Raw genomic sequence first — 19,815 nt, 5'->3', positions numbered from 1 at the left:
AGTTTGAGGTTTAGGGGTTTTCTGGGGGGTGTTGAGGTTGTCTGGGAGTTTTGGATTATCTGCGGTCTAGGATGAAAGGCTTTATTTCAGTTTGGGGGGCTAGGGATCATCTAAAGTTTGTCAGTTCTCTGGGGCCTGAGGATCAGCAGAGGTGTGGAGTGTCTGAATGTGGAATTTTATAGACAAGGGCTCAGGGCACCCTGCCTTCCCTCCCCGCTGTTTCCACGCCCCTCCTTTCTGGGTGTCAGGGTGCACCCCTCCCCCAATAGCTGGAGACACTAGCTGTGGGCTCCGGACCCATGCCCCTCCCCCGGGGGTCGGCCTCCTCTCCTTGGGGGCTTTATGTCTTTCTCTCCCCCCACCTGCAGGTCCCGAAGGCTGTAACCTGTTTATCTACCACCTCCCCCAGGAGTTTGGAGACACGGAGCTGACGCAGATGTTCCTGCCTTTCGGCAATATCATCTCCTCCAAGGTGTTTATGGATCGGGCCACCAACCAGAGCAAATGTTTTGGTGAGTCCTTGCTGTGGGTGCCCCTTCCTGCTTGCCACTCCCTGAACCGCAGGCCCCTTGCCCTGGGTGGGGTTGGGGGGTCGGGTGTGGTCAGCCACAAGACAGATCTGGTCTGAGAGAACCACATTCTGGGGCTTCCCTGAAGCTCCAGTGGTTAGGACTCTGTGCTTTCACTGCTCAGGGCCCGGGTTTATCCCTGGTTGGGGAAGGAACATCCCACAAGCTGTGCAGCAGGGTCAAGGGCAAAAAAGAAAGAAAGAATCACATTTATGATCATAACAAGCACTTATTAAGCGCCTACTGTGTACCCAGCACTTAGCATGAGTCATTTCTAAGATTCCCTTGTTCATTCATCCATTCATTCAACAAATAGACACATAGGGGCTTCCCTGGTGGTCCAGTGGTTAAGACTTCGAGCTTTCACTGTGTGTGTGTGGGGAGCACAGGTTTGACCCCTGGTGAGGGAACTAGGATTCCGCATGCCACAGGGTGCAGCCAATAAATAAATCAATAACACAAGCCCTGTATAAGATTAAACAAAAAAACCCAAATAGACATACAGTGCACCTACTGTGTGCCAGTGCCCAGCACAGTGCCTGGCACAGATTGGTAAAGGAAGCCAACAAAAATCACTGCCCTCTGGGAGCTCAGAGCCCTGCCACCCTGCCTGTAGAACTTTCTCTGAGGATAGAAATATTCTATATCCCCACTGTCTGAGCTGTCCACCCCATGTAACTGCTGAGCGTTTGAAGTGTAGCTATTGTGGCCAAAGCACTGAATTTTTTATTTTACTTAATTTTAATGAATTTCAATTTCAGTAACAACTCATGGCCAGTGGCTGCCAACTGAATTGAAAAGCACAGGTCCAGGGGGAGGAGGTGGAAATAAACAGGCAAGAATACTGGACTGGGGTGCCATTCTCTCCTCCAGGGGATCTTCTTGACCCAGGGATGGAACCCGAGTCTTCTGCATTGCAGGCAGATTGTTTACTGTCTGAGCCATCAGGAAAGCCCAGGATATAGGCCAGGGTGTTATAAATGATATAGAGAAAAATAAAACCGGTAAGAAAATACAGACTGATAGGAGGAGGCAGTGCTTCACTGAGGCCTGAATGATGAGGAGCCAATCATAGGAGTGTCTAGGGGAAGAGTGTTCTAGGCAGAGAGAACCACATGTGCAAAGGCCCTGGGGCAGGACAGGGAGGAGACAGGGAGGAGAGGAAGGCAGGGAGGGGAAGGGCAGGTCATGAAGGGCCTTGTGGGCCATGGGGAAGACTTCCTTGTCCCCAGACACAAAGGATGTTAAGGCTCAGAGATGTGTAACTTGCCCAAAGTCACAGGCAAGAACCTAAATTAGAAACAATCTGACTCCAAAATCTGGACTCTGAACCCTACCCTGTCCTCTGGGAAGGGCTGATTCTTGACTGCTTATTAAGCTCCTGCTGTTTAGTCACTAAGTTGTGTCCAATTCTTTGCAGCCTCATGGGCTATATACTGCCAGGCTCCTCTGTCCATAGGTTCCCAGGCAAGAATACTGAAGTGGGTTACCATTCCCTTTTCCAGGGGATCTTCCAGACCCAGGGATCGAACCCAGGTTTCCTGCACTGGCAGGCAGATTCTTTACCACTGAGCCACCTGGGAAGTCCTGCTGTATATACTCATTGTCCAACCATAAAAGGGAAGAATTGTCCCCATTTACATGGGGAGGAAGGAGAGGTATAGATGGTCAAACAACATGCTTGAGGTCACACAGCAAGTTAGGAACAACACCCACCCCCCTGCCCCCGGCCCAGTACCCAGCCCCCCTGCTCCCACATCCTGCTTCTCAGTTCAGTTCAGTTGCTCAGTCATGTCCGACTCTTTGCCACCCCATGGACTGCAGCATACCAGGCTTCCTTGTCCATCACCAACTCCCAGAGCTTGCTTAAACTCATGTCCATCAAGTCAGTGATGCCATCCAACCATCTCATCCTCTGTTGTCCCCTTCTCCTCGCGCCTTCAATCTTTCCCAGCATCAGGGTCTTTCCCAATGAGTCATTTCGCATCAGGTGGCCAAAGTATTGGAGTTTTAGCTTCAGCATCAGTCCTTCCAATGAATATTCAGGACTGATCTCCTTTAGGATGGACTGGTTGGATCTCCTTGCAGTCCAAGGGACTCTCAAGAGTCTTCTCCAACACCACAGTTCAAAAACATCAATTCTTCAGCACTCAGCTTTCTTTATAGTCCAACTCTCACATCCATACATGACTATTGGAAAAACCATAGCTTTTGACTAGACGGACCTTTGTTGCCAAAGTAATGTCTCTGCTTTTTAATATGCTGTCTGTGTTGGTCATAACTTTTCTTCCAAGGAGCAAATGTCTTTTAATTTCATGGCTGCAATCACCATCTGCAGTGATTTTGGAGCCCAAAAAAAGAAAGTCTCTCTTGGTTTCCATTCTTTCCCCATCTATTTGCCATGAAGTGATGGGACCAGATGCCATGATCTTAGTTTTCTGAATGTTGAGTTTTAAGCCAACTTTTTCACTCTCCTCTTTCACTTTCATCAAGAGACTCTTTAGTTCTTCGCTTTCTGCCATAAGGATGGTGTCATCTGCATATCTGAAGTTATTAATATTTCTCCCGGCAGTCTTGATTCCAGCTTGTGCTTTATCCATCCTGGCATTTCTCATGATGTACTCTGCATATAAGTTAAATAAGCAGGGTGACGATACACAACCTTGATGTACTCCTTTCCTGATTTGGAACCAGTATGTTGTTTCAGCTCCAGTTATAACTGTTGCTGTATACAGGTTTCTCAGGAGGCAGGTCAGGTGGTCTGGTATTCCCATTTCTTTAAGAATTTTCCAGTTTGTGTGATCCACACAGTCAAAGGCTTTGGCATAGTCAATAAAGCAGAAGTAGATGTTTTTCTGGAACTTTCTTGCTTTTTCTATAATCCAACAGATGTTGGCAATTTGATCTCTGGTTCCTCTGCCTTTTCTAAATCCAGCTTAAAGATCTGGAAGTTCACGATTCATGTACTGTTGAAGCCTGGCTTGGAGAATTTTGAGTGTTACTTTGCCAGCGTGTGAGATGAGTGCAATTGTGTGGTAGTTTGAACATCCTTTGGCATTGCCTTTCTTTGGGATTGGAATGAAAACTGACTTTTCCAGTCCTGTGGCCACTGCTGAGTTTTCCAAAGTTGTTGGCATATTGAGTATAGCACTTTCACAGCATCATCATTTAGGATTTGAAAGCTCAACTGGAATTCCATTACCTCCACTAGCTTTGTTCATAGTGATGCTTCCTGAGGCCCACTTGACTTTGCATTCCAGGATGGCTGGCTGTAGGTGGGTGATCACACCATCGTGGTTATCTGGGTCATGAAGATCTTTTTTTTGTATAGTTCTTCTGTGTATTCTTGCCACCTCTTCTTAATATCTTCTGCTGCTATTAGGTCCGTACCATTTCTGTCCTTTATTGTCCCCATCTTTGCATGAAATGTTCCCTTGGTATCTCTAATTTTCTTGAAAAGATCTCTAGTCTTTCCCATTCTATTGTTTTCCTCTATTTCTTTGCATTGACAAAGGAAGGCTTTCTTATCTCTCCTTGCTATTCTTTGGAACTCTGCATTCAAATAGGTGTATCTTTCCTTTTCTCCTTTGCCTTTAGCTTCTCTTCTTTTCTCAGCTATTTGTAAGGCCTCCTCAGACAACCATTTTGCCTTTTTGCCTTTCTTTTTCTTGAGGATGGTTTTGATCACTGCATCCTGTACCAGTGTCACAAACCTCCATCCTAGCTCTTCAGGCACTCTGTCTATCAGATCTAATCCCTTGAATCTATTTGTCACTTCCACTGTATAATCGTAAGGGATTTGATTTAGGTAATACCTGAATGGCCTAGTGGTTTTCCCTACTTTCTTCAATTTAAGTCTGAATTTGGCAATAAGGAGTTCATGATCTGAGCCATAGTCAGCTCCTGGTCTTGGTTTTGCTGACTTTGTAGAGTTTCTCCATCTTTGGCTGCAGAGAATGTAATCAGTCTGATTTCAGTTTTGAGCATCTGGTGATGTCCATGTGTAGAGTCTTCTCTGTGCTGTTGGAAGAGGGTGTTTGCTATGAGCAGTGCGTTCTCTTGGCAAAACTCTTAGCCTTTGCCCTGCTTCATTTTGTACTCCAAGGCCAAATTTGCCTTGCCACATATCTCTTGCCTTCCTACTTTTGCATTCCAGTCCCCTGTGATGAAAAGGACATCTTTTTTGGGTGTTAGTTCTAGAAAGTCTTGTAGGTCTTCATAGAACAATTGAACTTCAGCTTCTTCAGCGTTACTGGTTGGGGCATAGGCTTGGATTACCGTGATATTGAATGGTTTGTCTTGGAAACGAACAGAGATCACTCTGTCATTTTTGAGATTGCATCCAAGCACTGCATTTCAGACTCTTTTGTTGACTGTAGGTGTACCCCATTTCTTCTAAGGGATTCTTGCCCACAGTAGTAGATATAATGGTCATCTGAGTTAAATTCACCCATTCCAGTCCGTTTTAGTTCACTGATTCCTAAAATGTCAATGTTCACTCTTGCCATCTCCTGTTTGACCACTTCCAGTTTACCTTGATTCATGGACCTAACATTCCAGGTTCCTATGCAGTATTGTTCTTTACAGCATCGAACTTTACTTCCATCACCAGTCACATCCTTAACTGGCTGTTGTTTTTGCTTCTGGAAACATCCTGCTTCTAGGAAGAATAAAGAAATTTCTGGAAGAAAACCTCCATAACATTCAGCAGTCAGGGGGTCACATGCCTTCTCTGAGTCTCAGTTTCCTCGTCTGTATAATGGGAGGTGTGAGTGATATGAAGACACCCCCCCTACCCCATTTCCAGATTCCCCTATGGCTCCCTGTGGGCCTCAGCCAGACCCCTCAGCCCTGATCCCACCATCTCTCTGCCCTGACCTCTCTGCCTCTCCCACAGATCTCAGGTACCCTGCCCCCAAATGCTCACACATGTGGTTCCCCTCCCCCTGGGGTGGCCCCCAGCCCCTGTAGCCTCTGCAGAGCCCCCCAGAAAGTCTATGAGAACCAACAGGTAAGGGGTAGGAGTAGGGCTGGGTGGAGGGAATTATGTGGTGGAAGTTTAAGGTGTGTGTGTCAGGAGGTGGTGCGCTGGAGTGTTTCTGATGGTCCACGTTGGGGGATATCTGTGGCTGGAATGACTGATGGTGGCAAAGAGAGAGACAGACACAAAAAGAGAGAAGAGAGGGAGGGAGAGACATAGACAAGAAACACAAAGACACACACAAAAGGAGAGAAGAGAAGAAGAGAGACAAGGACAGATAGACACAGAGACAGACAGGAAGAGTCAGATGGACAGACAAGACCCCAAATGGATGGAGGGCTTAGAGGAGGCAAAAGGTAGGGATCCAGAGCCTAGAAGGAGGTGGGCCTGGGTGGGGGAGGGAGACCGTGGTGTTCCCTGGACCCCCAGAAGCCCCACTTGTCCCCCTCTCCCCCTATCAGTTGGGAAGCCTCATCAGAGCAGAGCCCAGGTAAGGAATGAGTGCCCTATCCCCAGAGGCATGCAAGCCACCAAGGTGTCAGAACCACATCAGGACTGCTGTGTGTGTTCTGGGAAGCCTCCCTACCTCCCCTGGGTCATCTGCTCCTGCGAGCGCACACCCCCGCCCCCAGGACCCCACAAGCCGGGCAGCCAGGGCTGCAGCACTGGAGCGAGCCGAGGACCCCTGCGTTGCCCACCATCGTGGGTCCACCCCGGTCTCCGCAGGCTTCGTGAGCTTTGACAACCCGGCCAGTGCGCAGACTGCCATCCAGGCCATGAATGGCTTTCAGATCGGCATGAAGAGGCTCAAAGTGCAGCTGAAGCGGCCCAAAGACCCGGGACACCCCTACTGACCGGGCCCACAGCCACCCAGAGGCTGCGGGCTTGGCCCAGGTGAGCCGCTAGGCGGCCCTGCCCCTGCCCCACCCCCACCCTGTCTTGTCCGCACCCTCTCCTCATTCTCCAAACCCTCCCCAGGCTGGAGGGACGATGCAAGAGGCTTCAAGGAGCCCCCAGGTTTGGTTGACGGGGACAGAGCTGGACAAAGACGCCCCCCCAGTCCCCTCAACCCCCTACCCTCACCCCATGGTCAGGGCTGGAGCCGGAACAGTAAGATGGGGGTGGGAAGGGCAGTTAGGTAATCTTTCCTGGAGAAGGCTTTGAAGGATGAATAGAAGTTCACCTGAGAAGCGGGCATGGTCTGGGGTGAGGAGGGCCGTGAGGAGGGGCTTTTGTCCTGTACTAAGAATCAGTTCTCCCAGCTAGGCCCCTTTGGGAGCCCTTCCTTTGGCACAATTCACACCCAGTGGGTAGATGAGAGAGTGAAATGTTTGCCCCACCCAAGGCCATGCCAGGGGTGAGGGTGGGGGCGGAAATCCCCTGAACAAATGAACAAATCCCCTAATGTCTGCACCATCAGAGTGAACGACCCTGTCAACTCATCACTTCTTTGGAGGCATGAACCTTGAGCCTCCAGGGCCAGTGGGGAAACTTATAACTGTGCTCCAGCCTCGACAAGCCTCATCTGTGAAATGGGCTCATGCACGTCGCCTCCCCCAGGGGCTGTGGGGTGGATTCACATGGGGCACTCGGTGTTTTTCCAGCTGAGCCCAGGACCCACCACCTGGAAAGCTCTTGATAACTTATTTTGATTTTTCTCCACTAAACCCACCATTGCCGCGGTCATCACAGAGGCTCCCCACCTTGGGGTCTGGTGTGAAGTAGGTGTTCAGTGAGGGTCTGCTTCCAGACCCTCTGCCAGGGCAGCACCCACAGATTCAAGGGTGTTCAGCACCCACAGATTCAAGGGTTGTGGGTCTTTGGGGGCATGCTCGGAGACTCGCCACCTGAAGCCAACATCTGTGATCCGCGCGCTTTGAACTCTGACAGCGAGTCTTTACTAAGCACCTACTGTGCACCAGGCACTGTTTCCAGCGCCACGAGTGAACAGAAATGGGGGCGGGTTGCTGCTTCATGGAGCGACAGGGAGCAGGGGAGAGGAGACGGACAGAAACAAATATTTGTGCCCGGTGGCCAGACGAGGACACGGGGCTTAGCGACCCCTCCAAGCCGTGTGTGTCAACCTCCAAACCCCAAAATGGACTCTTTCTGCAAAGATAGGGGTCCTTGGGGATCCCAGATCCAAGTCTGGCCAGGGCAGGGGAGCGGGTGGGAGGTGATTTGTTGGCCTACGTGCCCACCCTCCCCCTCTCTTCACGCGGCGCCCTAACGCCCCTCCCTTCTCCGCCAGGTGAGGGGCCTTCCCACCCCAGGAGGGTTTCCCGCTTCCAACTGATCCAGGACTTTTCCGTAAATTACAACAGAGTTTGGACACCAGCCCCCTCCCCTCCCCTCCCTACTCCCCTGCTCCCCTTCCCAAAATGTGAAACGCTACCCAAGGCCCCATGGAGTGGGGAAGGGGCTTCGTGGTCTTTGGGGGACTCCTGAGGTGGGGGCCAAGGATTCACTACCCCCTCCACGGAGATTTCCTCGCTTCCACCCGCTTCCTACACACACAACCTTCATGGCTTCCCCAAACGAAATCGCAACTTTTCCTATATATATATATGCATATATATATAGAGCTATAGACAGTATATATATTTTTTGAGTATAGATCATGGGACCAAACTTTTCCGACTTCTTTCCATCCAAGAGAAGGTGACCCTGGGCCAGTCACCCAGCAGGGACGCTCAGAAGGGCTGAGGTTGGCGGGGCAGCCCAGTGTCCCCCCACCTCCCGCTGTCATGTCAGACCAGGGCGCCGGTCAAGCACTGGGAATCAGCCAACGAACGCGATATACCTCCAGGACTTTTGACCCCCCCGCCACCGATAATTCTCATGGGCCTGAGGGCTCAGCCGGCTTCAGTGTCCCTGGTCCTAGCTGCAGCTTCCTGAGCCCCCGCCCCCGCGTCCCAGGGCCCTGCCTTCTCCGGATGCAGGCACAAAAGAGACCCCTTGGCCTCCCCCGACCCTTCCCCCCACCCCCAGTCATAGCCTTACTCATGTGGCCAATAGCCCTTAGCTTTCCGTCGGGGGCAGACAGGGCCGGGGGAAGCCCCCCCCACCCCTCGAGCCCCCTCCCAAGGGCAGGCAGCCACCCTCCCTGCCTTTGGATCACCAGCCTGGAATTCACAATGTCATGACCAAGATCGCCACGTGCACCGGAGGAGCCCAGTGTGCGCTGGCCCAGCACCCCTTCACCGGAGATACCTCTACAAAGAATTTTCTTTTTTTTGGTCTTTCTGAGCAGGTACAAAGAAGAAATGGGGGGAAAATCAAACAACAATGGATTTTTTTGTTTCCTAGTTGGGGCGGGGAGGGATATCCCGTGGGGCGCCTCTGTATAGCTACTCAAACCGTGAAAACCCCCCTTGAAGCACAGAGTCAAGTTTTTTTTTTTTTTTTTTTTTTGACATCCGGTGGGGCCTCATGCCAGACGAGGCACCAGAGAACTTCATAAGCTCAAGAGAAAAAAAAATTTTTGAAAAGGAAAAAAAAAAAAAAAGCATTCCCTTTTGTTTCTACCAAAATGTGTTGACGGACCCAGAAAAAAGAAAAGCAAAAAAAAAAAAAAAAAGAAGAAAAAACATAAAAAAAAAAAAAAAGAAGAAAAAAATCTTCTGACAAACCTGTTTCGATATTCCAGTTTGATAATTGTTCCAAGACCCTCTCTAGTGTGCCTGTGTTCTGTGAGTCTGCGTGTGTGTGTGTGCTCAGGGGTCGCAGGGCTTCGGCTATGTCCTGCCCCACCCGGCCCCCGCCAGGCCTGCTTGGGACTGCGTGCCGGCGTGCAGTGGTGTGTGTCCTTTGGTCCATGTTTACTGGCTGTAAATACCATTTTTATACTCCACATCAAAGACCGACGTGATTTGTACGATGTACTTTATTTCTGCTACGAGTAATTTCATGAAGTTTCAACTTGCAAAACTGACTTTTGGAGACAAACCGCCACACACACACACACACACACAAAGAGGAGAAAAAGACTTGGAGGGAACTTTGAGTTGACTTGCTTTGAATCTCGAGGTCCTTGTCACTGTGGCGTGTTTCAGGTGAGAAGCTGCAGTCATCACCTTCATGTCCAAAACACCTCTCTTTGGTCTGGAGAAACTGAAAGTTTATTTAATAAAAGTTTTACTTGCTAAAGGACTGGGCCCTCCCTCATTTGCCCTCCTCTCCTGGATAAAGACCATGTGCTTCCGGTCAAGTTGGGTGCCTGGGCTAGAGATGAATCCGGATTTAGAGTGAGGGGTGTGTGGGGAGAAGGGTTTGATGTCCCCACAGCTGAATTCTGACAGAATCATCCAGACGCTAAAGAAATGGAGCATTCTTTTCTCATGAAAAGCAGGTGCCTAAGTTTGTTGATTCACACGTTCATTCATTAATTCAACAAATGTCTACTATTTATTGAATGCCAACTGAGTGACTGTGGCTTCCCTGGTGGCTTAGTGGTAAAGAATCCACCTGTGAATACAGGGGATGAGGGTTCAATCCCTGGATAGGGAAGATCCCCTGTAGAAGGGAGTGGCAACCTACTCCAGTTTTCTTGCCTGGGAAATGCCATGGTCAGAGGAGCCTTGCGAGCTACAGTCCATGGGGTTCCAAAGGAGTTGACACCACTCAATGACTAAAACAGCAACAACTGAATGACTGACCCCATGCTGGCCATCAGGGACATAGCAGTGACCAGATGGTTCTGGGCTCTGGCTTCAAGGAGGCAGCCAGGGGTGGGGGCAGGGGAGACACTGTACAATACATATTTTTGTAATTGGGGTAAAATTCACCATTTTCAAGTGTACAATTCAGTGTCATTAAGTACATTCACAATGTGCAACCATCACATCTATCTAGTCCCAGATGATAGAGTTCATCACCCCAAAAAGAAGCCCTGTCCCCATGAACACTCACTCACCAGCCCCTGACAACCAGGAAACCAGTATCTGTGGATTTGCCTGTTCTGGATGTTTCCTATCATCAAGGGAATCACACACTGTGTATCCTCTTTTTCTTTTAAAAAATTTTTATTGTGGGTATAGCTGATTTACAGTGTTGTTTTAGTTTCAGGTGTATAGCAAAATGACCTCGTGTCCTTTTTAAAAAATATATTTATTTGGCTGTGCTGGGTCTTAGTTGCAGCACATGGGATCTTTAGTTGCGCCATTTGAACTCTTAATTTCGGCATATGGGATCTAGTTCCCTAACCAAGGGCAGAACCCAGGTCCCCTCCCTGCATTGAAAGCACGGAGCCTGAGCCACTGGACCACCAGATAAATCCCATGGCTGTGTGTCCTCTTGTGTCTGGCTTCTCTCACTGAGCATTGTCATCGTGTTCTCAAGGTCTAGCCACATTGTAACGAGTGTCAGTGCTCTCCTTTAAAAATCTGGTCCATCTATGGATGGACCATTCATCCATTGATGGACATTTGGGTCTGCTTTTTGGTCACTATGAATTATGCTACTATAATTATTCATGTGTAAGTTTCTGTCTGAACACCCATCTCAGTTCTCTAAGGCACATACCTAGGGGCAGAATTCCTGGGTCCTGGTCACTCTGTGTTCCCACCAGCAACTCATGAGAGTTCCCATGTCTCCACATCCTCACCAATACTTGTTACACAACAGATTCAAATTGGAATGTGGAGGGAGAAATCCCCCCATTGGAGCTGAGGTAGTAAAGGACCCAGAAGTGTCCTGAAGAGGTGAGACCTGAAGGAGGTAAGATCCAAAAGAGGAATTGACTTCGGCTGAAAAAGCACATATAAGACAGCCTGCAGACCCTGCCCCGTTCCAATGAAGTCCTCAAAGGTCCTAAAAAAGAAAATCCTGAGACCTGGGATGCAGAAGAGTGGGCTCTAGGGTAAGAGCTTGTAGTGGGGATGTGAGTAGAGGGGGGTGGCCACACCCAAGCTGAGCCTTTCCAAATTCATGGGAGGAATACTAAGCACTTGATTTAATGAGCTACTCATGTCCTGCCAGGGGCTTTGCAGAAACTATGTCTTTTAATCTTTATCAATGACTCCATTTTACAGTTGAGGAAACTGAGGCTCAGAGACAGGAAATGCTTGGTCCAGCTCCAGCAGAGAGGCCCAGCTCGGGTGGGAGTTGGAAAGGTGAGTCCGAGTCCACCTTGAAAAGTTTTCTGGGTGGAAGGAACAGCCTGGGCAAAGGCTCAAAGTCTTGGGATGTGGTTTTTAGTTGGGCCACTGGCTAAGACCACAGCACTGGATGAAGAGATGGATGCAGAGGTGATGGGTTACAGAGGTTCTTTTGTGACTGTGCACTACCATGTGCTGGACCTTGTCTCTGCCCTCCAAAGTTGCAGCTGAGGAGAAAGTACTTATAGGACCAAAAAAAAAAAAAAAAAAAAATCAAAGTACTCCATCCCCACAAGAAAAACTAATTTGCAATGTGCTAAAAGTTGTAATCACAATGAAACCAACAAATCTGGGACATTACCTTTTTTTTTTCTTTTGGCAATGGCACACGGCATGTTTGATCTTAGTTCTCCAACCAGAGCTCGAACACATGCCTCCTGCAGTGGAGATGGGGAGTCCTAACTACTGGACCACCAGGGAATTTCCTGGGACATTATCTTGATGTCAATAGGGAGTCACAGAGGATTTTGAGCAGGGGAGGGGCATGATGGGACACCTCAGGTGACCTCTGTGCTGCTGTTGAGGTGTAAATTGGCATTCTGGAGAACAACTGGGCAGGGTAATATTTCTATCAAGCATTTATTAAGCACTTACCTTTTGCCAAGTGTTGTTTCAAGCCTGTCATCCAATACTGTAGCCACTGGCCACCTGTGGCTATTTACATCTAGATCAGTTTATCAATCTATAATTTCCTCAGTCCCACTAAGCCACATTTCAAGGGCTCAAGAGCCACGTGTTCATCACTTCTGGAGTTTTCTCGGACGACACCAGTCTTAACACTGTACATAACATAACCTGCCACAACCTTGTGGAGTGCGTCCTATCAATAGCCTCACTTTATGAGTCAGTAGCCTGAAGCTCAGAGAGGTTAACTAACCTGCCTGAGGCTGCACAGCTGGAGGTGAACCCAGGACCTCGGGTTGGTCTCAACCACTGTGCTATCCCATTTCCCTGTACTGTGTAGTGGCTGAAATGAGATGTATTAGATCTTAGTTCAAGTTGTTATTTGAGATAGTCCAATATAAGCTTTTAAATTTAACTCAAAGACATTAAACAATTAAAATGTGCACCTGTACAATACAGCAATTGTACCTGAGTATCTCCATAGAGTGACTTAGGGGTGTGCTTGGGATGGCTGAGTCCTGGTTGTGAGGTAGGGTGTTCATCCTGGGAAAGTAGACTAAGTGACACCCAGGGTGTATCAGTTAGCTGTTGCTGCATAACAAATATTCTATCTTCAAATTAGCTGCTTAAAACACCCCACACATTTATTATCTCACCCAGTTTCTATGGATCAGAAATCCAGGAGTAACTTAACTGAGCTGTGGTTCAGGGTCTCTCACAAAGTCAAAGTTAAGACACCATCTGAGGCTCGACTGAGGCTGGAGGAGCTGCGTCCAAGCTGGCACCCTCGCATGGCTGTTGGCTGGAGGCCTCAGTTCCTTACTGCATGGACCTGCCCACAGGGCTGCTCATGACATGGCAGCTGGCTTCTCCCAGAGATCGCATGATCCAACATGGGGGAGAGAGAGAGTTAGAAAGAGAAAAAAGAATATATGCATTTAAAACATTCTGGGGACATGTATATGATTGTAAGAATGAGAAGAAAAAGCTAGAAGTATATTTACCAAAATAATGATGGGGGTGGTTTTGGGGAAGTGAAGAATTGGAGGCCAAGATTAAGCAGAGTTGAACCTCAGCTGCAATATTTACAAGGTGAATATATTATTATTTAGGAAATTAAGAATTAGTTTTAAATGTTCTTTAAAAAAGATTTTTTGATATGGACCATCTTTAAAGTCTTTTATTGAATTCGTTACAACATTGCTTCTGTTTTATGTTTTGGTCCTTTGGCCACAAGGTATGTGGGATCCTAGCTCCCTGACCAGCGATTGAACCCACAACCCTTGCTTTAGAAGGTGAAGTCTTAACCACTGGACTACCAGGCAAGTCCCCAAATATTTTTTTTTTTTTTTTTTGAAGATAAAAGAATGGAAATGACAGGTATGAGAGTTATTTGGGGGAAAATACCTACATTTAACTCAAGTGCTCCACTGTCCTTCAGAGAGGCCCTCAGGGCAAGGAATGGGGTGGGGAGTGGGGTCCGCTTCCAGCCAACAGCCTGCAAGGAACTGAAGCCCTACCAGCAACCACTTGGGCTTGGAAGAGGATCCTGACCCAGTCAAGCTTTCAGATGAGACACCACCCCAGCACAACACCTTGATTGCAGCCTGTGGGAGACCCTAAAGCAGAGAACCCAGCTAAGCACCCTTAGATTTCTGAAACTAGGAAATGGTTTAAGCCATGAAGTTTTAAGGTAATTCATCGTGCAGCAGTGGTAAATAACACATCAGCAAAAGCTCGTCAACTATGACAGAGACTACTAAGTACCTGGAATAAACTTCAGAAAAACCTGTAGAGAGAAAACGGTAAGATCTTACTGAAAAACATAAATGGAAAAGCAGACAAGTGGTGAACTGGGTAACAGAGGTACCTGGGGCAACTCACGATCTTAAGGGATCAGTTCTCTCCTGGATGAACATTGAACTTCATCACAATTCAGATCCCTACAAAGTTTGCTTGGAACTGGGTAGGCCAATTCTCAAATTCATGTGGATCTTTGAATTGTAAGGGAAGCAAGGCTGGAATGTCCTGAGATGAATGGCTGTTATTGAGCATATACTATGTGCCGGGCACAATTCCCGGTGCACTATTAGGTTTAACTCATTTATCACACCAGGAGGTGGGATCTCATTCACAGATGGGGAATACAGAGAGATTGGGTGACTGGCCACAGTCTGCCCACTGAACTGTGATAAAGAATCCACACGGCTCTACTGAACAGAAAGACATGTTATAAAACTATAGTAACTAAAGTTATACATCATCAGTGCCTGTCCTGTTTTATTTGCTCTTCTGTTCCCTGGATCCCAGTACATAGTATCTGCTCACTGACTGTCCTAAAATTACAGCGTTTAAATCTGGAAGCTTAAGCCTAAATCTAGAGACTGCGCAGGGTTTGAATCCCAATTATGACACTTGTCAGGCCAGTGGCTCATCTCTCTGAGGCTCAGTCGCCCCCACGGCTGGAATATGAGGCTTAATGGGCACACACTTCTGAGCGTTGTGTGAATGAGTAAGTTAATATCTATAAAGCCCAGAGTAAGTGCTACTGCTGCTGCTAAGTCGCTTCAGTCGTATCTGACTCTGTGCGACCCCCAGGGCTCCCCCGTCCCTGGGATTCTCCAAGCAAGAACACTGGAGTGTGGAAAAGAAATCAATCCCATAGAAAATTCACTTTCCAGAGGCTTGGCTCCTGGCCACCAGCAGGGGGCAACAGAGACTCACGCCTTCGTTCAGAAATAGTGGCGCCTTCACTTGAAATGGAACAAGCATTTATTGAGCACCCAATGAGGCTTCCCAGGTTGCTCAGTGGTAAAGAATCCGCCTGCCAAACAGGAGGAACGGGTTCGATTCTTGGGTCGCGAAGATCTCCTGGAGAAGGAAATGGCAACCCATTTCAGTATTCTTGCCTGGGAAATCCCATAGACAGAGAAGCCTGGCAGGCTACAGTCCATGGGGTCACAAAAGAGTCAGACACGACTTAAGAGACTAAACAGCAAATGCGTGTTGCACGCGTGCTGGGGGCTGGATGAGGGGGTGAAGGAGATCCCTGGGCTCTCTCCTGGGACATGAAAGCTACCTTGCCCAAATTTCTTAGCCTGTCCCTTAAAGCCTGTGGCATCAGTCCCACCTCCCTTCTGTCCCCTCATCTCTCCAGCTACCAGGCCTCTCCATCTGTGGTTTCCTCCACCGGGAAACCCTCCCACCCTGGAGTTCTGAGACGCTGGCTTGGGATGAGGGCACAGGAAATCTTTCGAGTACAGGGTACACAACTGGCCGAGGTGGAGAGGTGGCAATGGTCTAGATCCTAGGGACAGAACAGGGAACCCTTCACCCTGGTTGGCCTCAGAGCTACACGGAGGATGCAAGCAGGGCACGTGGTGGTTAAACATGGTGACATAGGATGTGAAGCCCACGAGGACAGAGACCAGTATGCTTACGTCTGGATCCTCAGTATTTGTCATTCTCTCTCCGAGCCTCAGTTTCTTCATCTGTAAAATACTGTGCATCATCCAGGATTGTTGAGACAATCAGGATTAATGCATACGAATAACAGCCGTTGTCATTATAATACAACACTTATAGACAAGACAAGATCTCCTGAATCAGGAAAGTGAACACTGTGGATTCAAATATCAACAGGCATTTATTGAGCTCCAGCCGTGTGCCAGGCGCTGCTGTAGGTAGGTCCTGGAGACACAGCCGGGAACAGAATGCACACACACACACACACACACACATACACACAGCCCTGACCACGCCCCCAGCCCCTCACCACAATCCCGCCTCATTTCCGCCCCTCTCTTTCCTGAGCCTACCAGAACGAGGTGGAGGTGGGGATTATCTACATATTCATGAGCCCATCAGCCAATCCACAGCCTAAACTCAGGCCTGTCTTTAGAGCCTCGGTAGTTGTGACCTCAGAAGTGACACTGTCAGCGATACTTAAAGGCGCAGTAACCTCCTGAAGAGCAGGGAGTTTGGAACTGACTTACAGCAACACATATACCTGCCTCTTTTTAGGAATCTGTACAATACAGGTTGGGAAACCAGCGCATACTAATAGCGAAGAAAGAGCTTTGCCGTCGTGCACGAAGTCAGGGATACGTTTGGAGAGCACACCCCCTGCCAGGCACTGGAGCTGGAGTTTCAGCACCTGGGGTCGCGGACAGCTCCAGAGCCCAGATGGAGGGCCCTGAGTGGGTGGGTGTACCCGTGTGTAGAAGGTTCTGGGGACAAGGTCCAGGAAGAGCGTCCCAGGCCCTCAGCCAGCCCCCAGGAACAAAGGCCTACTCTCTCTCTGCCTGTCTGCTCCACCCCCATAGAAATCCTCAAAGGAGCCCAGATGCATGAGTCCACTCTACATCTTCAAGTGGAAGTTCCTCAGGTCAAAATTGTTCCTGGTCCTTAGTCCTGCTACTCCCACGTCGGCTCCATGTCAACAGATGGCAGTGCCATCCTTCCACGTGCTGGGCCCACGTATGTTGACGTTATCCTTGACATTTTGCTTGCTCTTTCCATAACCAATCTATTAGCAAGTCTGTCGCCTCTGCCTTCAAATATCCTAAATCTGCCCACTTCTCCCCTGCTCCTCTGCCTCCACTTAACCCAGCCCTAGAATCTCCCGCCTGGACCAGTGCAGTCCCCTCCAGCGAGGTCCTTGGCTCATCTTCACTGACCCCCTCCCCCAACCCATCTGTCCTACCTGAAGCACACTCCTCAGAGGGTGCTCACAAGCACCTGAGTCAGGCCCCAACCCTCCTCTGCCTACAGACCTCCTGGGGGTAAAATCCAAGTCCTGCCCCTGGCCCTGCATGACCTACCTTGTCCCCTCCCTGCCCTCTCCTCCTCCCTCTCTCCCCCTCGCTCACTCTGCTCCAGCTACACAGGCCTCATCACTGCTTCTCCATCATGCCAGCCATGGCTCGCAGTCTCTGCACTGGCTGACCCTTTGCCTGGAACCCACTTTCCCTAGATAATCACCTCCTTTCCTCTCACAGGAACTAGCATGGAGGGAGTGGGGGTGGGATAAATTAGCAGGGGATTAACTGTCAGGCATCATGGGCCCTGGAGACCTGGTGGGGGATGTCAGTCTCTGTCCCAAAGGCAACAGGGAGCCATGAAGGGTTTTATAGGAGGGAGAGGTGAGGTGTGCAGTCACGTCTGCATTGGTTAGTCTCCCTCTGGCTGCTGTGTGGAGAACATAGTGCAGGGGAGACTGTGTAAAGAGAAGAGGCTTGTTCCAGCTCCCAAGTGGGCAGTGCTGTGGCTTAGATGAGGTCAGGGCCCCCCAGAACTCCCCTCAGCAGAATCTGGGGTCTGCCTTGGTTGTGCTATGTTCCCCAGAGCTCAGTACAGGACCTGGCATACAGCAGATGCTCAACAAAGGTCTGATAAAGGAAAGAAGGAAGGAACATCCCATGCCCAGAACCTTGGCTTGGAAACATTTGACACTGGATTGACTCTCACAACAAAGCTGCAAAGAGGACATTGTAGGACCCATTATACAGATGAGGAAATTGAGTTTCAAACAAAAGAAGGGATTTGCCTGAGCAAACCCAGGCTGATTCAAGACTCAAGTCCTCTGGCGGTCATGGAAGGTTTCCAGAGGCCAGGTGGCATTTAGGTGGAGCCTAGAAGGATGAGGATGAAGGTCAAGGGCCAGAGGTGGGCACTCTTGGCTATAGAAAAGGCATGAGCCAGTGTCAAGTCGTGTGATGGAAGGAGGATGAAAGCCAGTTGGAAATCTGATGGGCAAGGCTGGATGGTCAGGGAGAAGGTCCTGAGCTGGGAAGGTCTCTGCAGAGATGAGCTTCTGTGTCAGTCCCACCCACAGCCCTGGCATCATCCCACCCCTTGAGTGTGGACGAAGCTTGTGACCTGTTCTAACCAATGGAATATACAAAGTGATATATCAAGGTGATGGCCTCATTCCCTCTTCTCTTGTGGTTTTTCCGATTGTAGATAAATATATGTAACATAAAATTTACCATTTTAACCATTTTCAGAGTGTAGCTCCAATGACATTAAATACATTCACCTGATTTATAGTAGCTGCATCTCACAAACCTTGATTTTCATTTTCACTGAATTAAGTGTTTTCTCATGGCACTTCCATCTAGGTTATTAAGAAGTTTATGGTTTAATCTCAAAGTTGGAGATTTTTTTCCGCATAGCTATTACTGATATCTAGCTTAATTTTGTTACATATTTTCTTTGGTTTGACTTCTCTTAAATGTAAGGTTTGTTTTATGACCCACCTTGATGAGTATGATTAAAGAATATGGCCTGTCTTGGTGTATGTTCCATGTTCACTTGAAAAGAATGTGTCTTCTGCTGTTGTTGGGTGGAATATTCTAGAAATGCCATTTCAAGTTGATTGATAGTATTGTTCAGGTTTTCTAGATCTTTGCAGATTTTCTGTCTACTTTTTCTATCCATGGGGGTTCCCAGGTGGCATTGGTGGTAAAGAACCTGCCTGCCAGTGCAGGAGATGCAAGAGACACAGGCTCGATCCCTGGGTTGGGAAGATCCCCTGGAGTAGGAAATGACACCTTACTTCAGGATTCTTGCCTGGAGAATCCCATGAACAGGGAAGCTTAGTGGGCTACAGTCTCTGGGGCTGCAAAGAGCTGGACAATGTCGTTGCTGTTTTCCATCAACTGCTGGGAGCATAGTTTGAAGTCTCCAAGTATACATGTGGATATGTCCGTTTTCCTTGCAGAATCATCAGCTTTTTTTCTTGTCTTGACTGTGTATTGTTGGATTGTTTGCTAGTTGTATGTGGCAAGATGCATACACATTTGAGATCAGCGAATTGGCCCTTTTCTCATATATGTCCCTTGTTAAGATGTCTGCTTTGTCTGATTTTAATATAGCCACTCTAGCATTTTTTTTAAGTTTAAAACGTGTTATAATGGTTGATTTACAGTATCATTCAGTTTCAGGTGTACAGCAAGGTTATTTAGTTATATATATTCTTTTTCAGATTCTATTTATTACAAGATATTGAATATAGTATGCTCTGCAGCAAATCCTTGTTGTTAGTCTACTTTTTTAAACAAACAAAAAAACCTTGGTATTTTATTCATCATGGATTTTTGTATTATATTTTCTTTTCTTTTTTTTTAAATAGTGTAGGAAATATTGTTTTCTTACTGAGTTGTCTTTTGTGGGCTTCTTTTTTTTTTCTTCTCTCTTTTGGCAGCTCCTGGTGTATGTGGGATCTTAGTTCCCCAGCCAGGGATCAAACCTGAGTACCCTGCAGTGGGAACTCAGAGTCTTAACCACTGGACCCCCAGGGAAGTCCCCTGTTAATCTATGTTATATAGGGTGGTATTCTGGTGCCTTTTGATTTATTGATTTTTGGCTGCACTGCATCTTCTTGCCGTGTGTGGTCTTTTCTCTAGCTGCAGGGAGTGGGGGCCACTCTCTAGTTGCAGTGTGCAGGCTTCTAGTTTTGGTGGCCTCTCTTGTTGCAGGG

The 19,815-nt window shown here is 48.2% G+C and overlaps 1 protein-coding gene across 1 annotated transcript in view; it reads left to right on the top strand.

Annotated features, from left to right (window-relative positions):
- Positions 1-9,110, top strand: part of CELF5 (CUGBP Elav-like family member 5) — a 50,660-nt gene extending 41,550 nt beyond the window's left edge. Inside the window, exons 11-12 of the mRNA XM_070374839.1 lie at positions 369-512; positions 6,277-9,110. Coding sequence (XP_070230940.1) covers positions 369-512; positions 6,277-6,404 — 272 coding nt within the window. The 3' untranslated portion in view covers positions 6,405-9,110. The remainder of the gene's footprint in view (positions 1-368; positions 513-6,276) is intronic.
- Positions 9,111-19,815: the final 10,705 nt, after the last annotated feature.

This window comes from Bos mutus, chromosome 7 (genome assembly GCF_027580195.1).
Source record: "Bos mutus isolate GX-2022 chromosome 7, NWIPB_WYAK_1.1, whole genome shotgun sequence".
NCBI lineage: Eukaryota > Metazoa > Chordata > Mammalia > Artiodactyla > Bovidae > Bos > Bos mutus.
The sequence above is the reverse complement of the archived record's forward strand: the minus strand, read 5'-3'. Positions and strand labels throughout refer to the sequence as shown.